Source organism: Astatotilapia calliptera, chromosome 10 (genome assembly GCF_900246225.1).
Source record: "Astatotilapia calliptera chromosome 10, fAstCal1.2, whole genome shotgun sequence".
NCBI classification, from domain to species: Eukaryota; Metazoa; Chordata; class Actinopteri; order Cichliformes; family Cichlidae; genus Astatotilapia; species Astatotilapia calliptera.
Genome location: NC_039311.1, coordinates 5,751,826 through 5,759,883, shown reverse-complemented (window position 1 = coordinate 5,759,883; position 8,058 = coordinate 5,751,826). Strand labels below are relative to the sequence as shown.

The following is an 8,058-nucleotide window of genomic DNA, read 5'->3' as shown; positions in this document are numbered from 1 at the left end:
GCTGGTCTGCACTGTCAGGATTTAGTGAGAGCTATTTAAAGATAACACAATCTTGGGTGATAAAATATTACACATAAATGATAAATCTTTAAATGTATTTCTAAGATATTTAAGCTACTATGTGCAACAGCACTACTGTAATCTCCTGAGGGAAGCACATTCAGTAGAAATGACCCATATTCGCTAGATGTGCCTCTCTGACTTAACCTTCTTTCTCAAAGTCAAACACAACATGACGTTTCCCATTTGACACACTGCAAGAGATCAACCAAGCATCTCAGATGTGCTAGTCATCAGAATAGGACTTTCAGGGTGTAATTTAAAGATGGTAGCTTCACCGGAAGCACTTAGTTCCTGCACAAAAGGACACTTGGAAATTGTAGAGTGTTTGCATGTTATAGATCACAGCTCAGAGGTTGGCTTATGTTCTGTTTAAATACACCAGTTTATTATATTTTTAAAAGAACTTAGTGAAATTTTCATATTCAAGTGTTCATGTTTGCAATGTAAAAAACCAAAATCAATCACAAATAATATACTTACTTGTATTTTAAAAGTATCTAACACACACCACAGTTAGCGCTCAGACATAAAGACCATATAATGGTCAAGTGCAGACATCCACTCACCATTACAGTACACGTGATAATCTCCAGACATAAAGTAAGGGAAACGTACAACATAAGGACACAAACGCATTCTGAGAACTTTTCAGAGGCTTTAAACAAGTTGTTTTATCAATAGAAAATGTGGTGGAGTCTCACTGTCAGTAGCAAAACGAAAAACTCTCCAGGTTCTTTCTTTATGGCTAATATTGGTTGTTTTTGCAATCCACTTTCATATAACCACACAAACAGTAATTCCAACGATACAATGAGTCTACCAATAGTTTTAAAATATAACCACAGAAAATCTGCTGATTTAAAAACCACAGGTGAAGTCCAAAAGAACCGAGAAGTTCCTGCACCTGAAGGTCATGTGTGACGTCAGTGAGATAACAGACCCTCACACCTCCATGTGTCACTGCTGTTATAATGCCGGCCGTCCATTCAGTTTGTCATGCATGAGTGCGATGGCTCCACCTGTGAAGTCTCTGAGCACCTGCACCGTCTCCCGCTGGAGCTGCAGCGACTCGCGCACAAACTCCTGCTGAGTCTCTGCCAGCTGCTGCACTGACTCCGACAGAAGCTCCAGGGAGCGCGACACAGTCTCCAGCAGGATGTTGGTGGCGTGCTGCTCCTGAAGGCTCAGCGATGCACTATGCAGCATGCTGTCTCTCGTGCTCTGCGAGGACTGACCGGGCGACGGAAACGCAGCCGCAGATGCCGGCAGTCCAGTAGATGTGTGAGGTTGCGCTTGTTTCTGGGTGCTGCTGTTAGCTTGGTGATCATCTTTTGGCTTTGCTGTCTGAGTTGAAGGAAGCATATCGTCTCTTTGTTCATCGTCCGAGTCTCCAAATGCATTTTCAGTATCTGAGAAAAATAAGACACATCAGCATTTTCTAAGTACTAACATAAACCAGAAAAGCAATTTCTTGACAGCTCACCTTCTGCTGGAGGCACCTCATATTGCACATCAAAAGATGGCTGTGATGAGTCCCCTGCAACATTAACAGTTCAAATCAAATCAAATCAAATCACTTTTATTGTCACTTTTACAGTTCATATAAAACTAATTGCAGGAATGTGAAAAAAGACACTGCATGCAATAATTTATAGGACATGTGTGTGTGTTGACAATGCACTCATGTTTAGACTGAAATGAGGTCAATATGTGACCCCCTTTGCTACCTGACTGTCCTATCTTGTAGGAAGAAGGTGGAGGCATAGGTGTCATGTCCAACCCGCCATTAGGAGAGCTCTGCATTGCAATCATATCATCCTCGTCCAATTCTTCTTCCTCCTCTGGCACATCGTCGTCTTCCCCCAGCAGGCCGAAGTCACCGGAGCTCTGCTCCTCATCGTCCATCTCCAGTATCTGGAGGACTATTTTCTCTGTCTGGTTAAGATCCCGGGAAAGGCGTGAGTTGAGGCCTCTGTTGGGCACTGTCCCCGACCTCATAGCAGCCACTTTCCGTTTTGTGTCACACTTTAGGTCAGACCACTTCTTGATGACTTCTATGACCTCACGTTGGCACTCTCCAATCTCATTGACCCGTGCAGTAATCTCTGCCCATGTGCGCTTTTTCATGTCTGTTGGCACACCACGATTGAATTTGCCTTTGGGAATGAAAAAAAGAAATCCTGTCACTGTCAGTGACTGCATAAGATTAAAGTTATTATAATACAGAAATTCGCACTCAGTTCTTGCATACTTTGCACATTTAAATGTTTCAATTACCTCTGCTGGTAACGTTTTCATGACCAGCCACATCACACTCATTTATTCATTCTCCAGACACAATCTTTTCAGAAAGAGCTGAATTTAAAAAAATAAAAATCCTAAATGCTGTAAGCAACTGATAAGCTAATACATACCCACAACAACCATACGGTGCTTCCTAACTTCATCCAGCAATATGTGGACTTCACTGAAAGAGAAACGAGCCTTTCTTTTCTTGAAGCGTGTCACACTGTCTTGATTGTAGTATATGGGTGAAGACATTCTTCACACACTGTGTCGGTAGGTATCAAGCTGCTCTGAGGTCTCTGCTGTGCTTCAGCTCCTCCAGGTGTCTGATAGGAGGCTCAACAGTCTGATTAACAACAAAGTGTGGACGGTAAATCGTGTCTTGTCTCTCTGATGTGAGTTTAATGTTAGATTAACGGTTATACAAAAACAACTGGCATGATGAAACGTCAGATTAGTAGTATTCATAATCTGTTATTCTCCTGCATGTTTAAAAGAGCCACGGACACCTCTGGAGCTCGAGTTAGTCGATAAGTTAAACTCATAATAAACTAATATAATTAAAATTTAAGTTGTAACATACACAGCTTTCAAGGTTAAGCAGGAAAATAGCTCAGGCTCAGCTTTACACTATCAGCTCTGGAGGAGTGAATGAACAATGGAGGATGCTGTGCTCACTTCACACATGCGATAGCATAGTTAGCTTGTTACATTTAGAAGCCACTCGTAGCTACTTGCTAAGGATACCTTTACATATCGCTCGTTATTCTATTGAGTGATGGCTCTGTCATCTCCCATTACAGTACGCTGAACACTTAGCTAGCCTAAAGTAAAATTACAAAATACCCACTATGCTAGCTATATGCACCAAGGCAACGTTAGCTAACGCTACGCTTGTTTGGCTAACAAACACGTTGTTAAAACGCAACCTCACCTCAAGAGGTACATGCCGATAGCAGAAATAGCTAATGAGATTATGAACATACCCCCGAGTTAAATAAATTGGGATTTAGTCCGGAAACGTGAAGATAAACTTCCTTATCGCCAAGATAGCAATTGTCAAGTTACCCGCTGTGACGCCATCACTTCACAATTTGTGTCCGGTTAATATTAACTACATAGCTAAGTAAAGCTTGTTGACGAAAACAGGGGCATTAGAGTGGGAATTCAACCTTACCTATGAGTGTTTGGTTCACATCTAACATATAGCGACGACAATCATTTATCTGGCCATTTAACTGCTGAGTTTTATAATCTATTTTAGAGCTGTGCGACTTTTATTTTGAAGGCTCTAGCCGGATTTCGGTATCGTTTGCCATGGATGGATAGCGGAACTATGGATGTGTGTCCCAGAGCAACGTGATCTCAGCAGAGGTAGCAAAAGTACATACAGTCTGTACTTAAGTAGAAGTACAGATACTTGTGTTAGAAAATACTCCAGTAAACGCTGAAGTACTGATTCCACTTCTTTACTCAAGTGAAAGTAAAAAAGCACAATCTCTGAAATGTACTCAAAGTCCGAAAATAAAAAGTAGCTCCTTGAAAGACAATTATACCATCTATTTTTATGGACAGGTAACTCTGCTCTATTAATGTCATACAAATACAATATTAGAATAGAATACAATAGAATAGCCCTTTACTGTCATAATATATATGGACAACGAAATTGTGGGTGCTTCACACCAACCGTGTCAGAATAAAATATTAATTATTCAGACATATGAGAATACAAATGTTATTTGAATCTAAATACTAATTCTAATGAATGTGCTTAGCTTGAATGTGTTATTTAGACCACAAGAGGGTGACTTTGCCTCCACACATAAAAAGAAACATAAGTACAGTTAGTAGTTACACTGGGAGCTGTCTTCCATTTGCTACACCAACAGCATACTGTATGATGTCTTTATACTAGATGGTATAAAGTTGGTCTAACAATTGAATTCAGTAAATGGAGCTCAGAATCATCAGCTTAAATGTAAATTAATCACACTTGATTTAAACCAGCACTAACCACCACAGCCACTGTGTAGCAGTCAAACACAGTGTTTTACTGTGAATTTACCATTTTAATGCAAACTAACCTTTTTATCCTTCACAAACTACAGAGTATTTTCATGTAACCCATAAAACACATCATCTGGTTGTAATGTTTTCAGTCAATCACCCAAGTGACTTCCTGAGTCTCAGATCAATGCAGGTTTCCCCATCCTTATAAAAAGTACATATTCACTGAAACTAGCACCATGGGCAAACAATGAGATCAGTTTCTTGATCATTAATATGCAAATTGACATGACCCTTGATCAATGGGCAGTTGGGAAATGGCTGCAATCACAACATTGTAAGATGGTGAAAGATGTACCCTTAGGCCCCCTCCTCGATTCAGAGATGGTCTTTCCTTTTTCACCTAAGTGGCCTCCTTGACTCCCCACTCAAACCAGCGTTCCTCCCTGTCCAGGATGTGTACATCCTTCTCCTTTATGTCAAGTCATGACATTTTGCATATTAATGACCAAGAAACTGACCTCACAGCCCATTGTTCAGCAGTGTGTTTGCTGATTTTGTTGAGCTGATAGAAATGTTATGTCGAGTAGAAACGCTACTCCTTTCATGCTTACTCCTCATCTGTAGTGCTAGCTAGAAGCTGACTACAACATATGCCTACTAAAGTAGGCCTACGAGTATAAACACTGTAAATGATACCACTGAGCCTAAAGCACTAAGCCTGTTTTGAAAATGGAAGTAGTTGAAAGTACAGATATTTGTGTTAAAATGAAGGGAGTAAAAGTAAAAAGTTATCAGAAAAATACTCAAGTACAGATACCTTGAAATTGTACAGCAAGAAAGAATTCGCACTTTGTTACTTCCCACCTGTTTCTCAATCATATATTTCTGACTCCTTAAAGTAGGCGGCATTAGTACTTAAGCATCCCATCATGCAAAGTGTTTATTCCGAGCTTTGCAGAATCATTAATTTATTTTAATTTTAATAAGGTTTGCACAAAACTTCAAGGAAACATTTGACAAGTCTCAGTTTCACCAGTTTGTTTTTGCCATGACAACCTTGTGGATCTAGAGCAGGGGTGGGCAATTCCAGGCCTCGAGGGCTGGTGTCCTGCAGGTTTTAGATCTCACCTTGGGTCAACACACCTGAATCACATGATTAGTTCGTTACCAGGCCTCTGGAGAACTGCGGGACATGTTGGCTGTGTCCCAATTCAGGGTCTGCACGCTTGAAGTACGCGCACTACGGGTACTACGTACGGTGCGTACTATAAGTACGAGAAGTGCGGAAGTGAGAGGCTTGTGAAATGGGACGGTATACGCTTCGTCGCGCTGTTCAGGTTGCCTAGCAACCATGATACTAACCGCGAGACACGTTACATACAGCTTTGTTTGACAGAAATGAAGGAGAAAAATGTTTTGTTGGTCATTCATTTTTGACATCACTTTGATTAGTTGAGTATCTGAGGCTGAGACCACGGGACTGTAAAACATGATTGTTGGGCTTCATTTCTGTGCTGAACAGTCATTTAAGATTAGTTAGTAAATAACAATTAGTTGTTCATGAGACTAAAGTCATCTCACTGTGGTAATGTAAATATAATATGGCCAATTTTATAGTATTGTCAGATTATTATGAGATATATATATATATATATATATATATATATATATATATATATATATATATATATAAAATCACTGACTTTCAGCTTGTTGTGTTTGTGGATATATGACTGACTTTAATTATTAAGCTTATTCATAAATAAGTGACGTCATGTTCAGTACTTTTGACAGTTCACTTTTCGGCCGCTCCATCTTATTAGGGAAATTCCACATACATAAATGTAAATTCCAAAACTCAACCCCATCATTTAATTTGTTTTTGATTGAAATAGAATATTACTTAAACTCTATTAAATTAACTTCCAATAAAAAAGGTTTATCATTGATTGAAATTCATTCAGAAATGTTTAACGAATGAGCTGTCACAACTTTCAAGTACACAGTAAAAAACCAAGTGTCAATTTTACACTTACAGAGTTGATTTTAACTCTGCTTCAGATAACATTTGGTCCCACTCAAAATTAGTTAAATTTACTCTATGGCCAGTGTTAACGTTTCAGTGTTAATTGTACTCAATTTAGTGTCAAAATTAACAACAAAATGTGTAAAAATATTTAACACTGAGGGTTATTCACACTGTTCAGAGTAATTTGATTACACTTTATAGAGCTATTTTTACTCCAAATTTAGTTTAATAATAACACTCTGATGTGTAATAATATATCATTTTTATTTCTCTGTAGTGTGATTCTTTTCATATTCATCTTATGATGCTATATTACTAAATAACTGATCTATCCTACATTATGGAAATAACAAATATACAGGTTAAAGTAACAGCATTTATTATGTTTCTCAATTCAGTGTCATTTAATTAACGTAACAAACCTTTACAATTCACAGTTCTATGATGCTCACTAGAGAAAGCAATATGACATTTCCCCAATGTCGTAGTTGCAGAAAAGTAACAAAGTTGGTCAGGGATGAACTGTATGATGTACCAAAGACATAATGGGCCCTAAAGAGTTCATCAAGGGCTCCTACAGAACCTGTCGCATTACATGGAAGTGCATGCTTCTCAATCACAATGAAGCTGTGAATGCTGCTTCTTGTGGATCCCTGAGTAAGATGGTAGGGCTGACTGCTTCGGGTGATGTTGTCTAGATGCTGCTGTACACTGGTTCCAGCCTACAACAACACATTAAACAACAGTATTAAGTGACTATCCTCTGACAGTAGATTAGCTCAACTCACTGTCCATGAAAATAGAGGTGATGGAAAGTATATTTTAAACAACATACCTTTGGGAATTTGATGAGGTTATTGACAGCTTGAGATGCAGACATCTTTCCTGGTCTCTTTCGCCCTTGTGCAGATGGTAGTAGCAGATGTAGCAGCAGCAAGATGGTAGACAAGTCACTGTCCCAGCCTACAGACGAATAAACAAAGAATTATTCCAAAAATACATTGAATTGACAGAATTACCTATATAACCAACAATGGCAAATAAAAACAGTCACAATCATACCATTCTCAACTTCAGTACCTGACTCAGCATTGCACATTAACTCCAAGAACTCTGAGGTGGGGACAAGTCCATGACTTTCCTTTACAACCTTTGCTTTGAGATTGGTGAGCCACCTCTCCAAGAATTTGCTCCCAGTGACCTCACAAAACAGGAGTCAGAAATCTTGTTCTATCTGTAATGCAAAAATACAGAACATAGAGAGGTGTATGATTGAATCCTGCCTACAAATTACATCAGTATCATTTAAATGATAAGTGAACTTACTTTTGGGAGATTTGCAAACTGAGACGCTTCTTTCCTCCACAGCTTTTCTTTGAATGGTCTTCAACCGCCATGCAATGTATCCTGAACTGTTCTCTGGATCGTAGTAATGTTTCTATGTAATTAAATAAACGAAGAAGGACTATGTTATCAACATTTCTGAGGGCAATTATGTATGTAATGTTGAAAAGTTCCCTTTACTTACATATCCATGTTGTGAATATGGGTCTTCCAGATATGGAGACAGAGCAACAATGCCCTGCGCATACATCACTCTTACACTTTTAGGGGGAGATGTCCTAATGTATAAATTCAATAATTGGCATTAAACATCACAATTAAAA

General features: G+C 38.9%; 1 protein-coding gene across 4 annotated transcripts; it reads right to left on the bottom strand.

Moving 5' to 3' along the window:
* Positions 1 to 426: 426 nt before the first annotated feature.
* On the bottom strand, positions 427 to 3,640 carry LOC113031155 (nuclear apoptosis-inducing factor 1). Of its 4 annotated transcripts, none has more exons than XM_026183090.1 (5): positions 3,527 to 3,640; positions 2,478 to 2,695; positions 1,791 to 2,219; positions 1,547 to 1,600; positions 427 to 1,472 (listed from the first exon to the last, which is right to left on the bottom strand). In XM_026183090.1, the coding sequence occupies exons 2-5, from the start codon at positions 2,602 to 2,604 to the stop codon at positions 1,030 to 1,032; spliced, it is 1,053 nt and encodes a 350-aa protein (XP_026038875.1). In that variant the 5' UTR covers positions 2,605 to 2,695; positions 3,527 to 3,640; the 3' UTR covers positions 427 to 1,029. The 4 variants fall into 4 exon arrangements, with proteins under 4 accessions (XP_026038875.1, XP_026038874.1, XP_026038873.1 ...); XM_026183089.1 differs by lacking the exon at positions 3,527 to 3,640 and adding an exon at positions 3,336 to 3,498; XM_026183088.1 differs by lacking the exon at positions 3,527 to 3,640 and adding an exon at positions 3,284 to 3,347.
* Between the last annotated feature and the right edge of the window lie 4,418 nt (positions 3,641 to 8,058).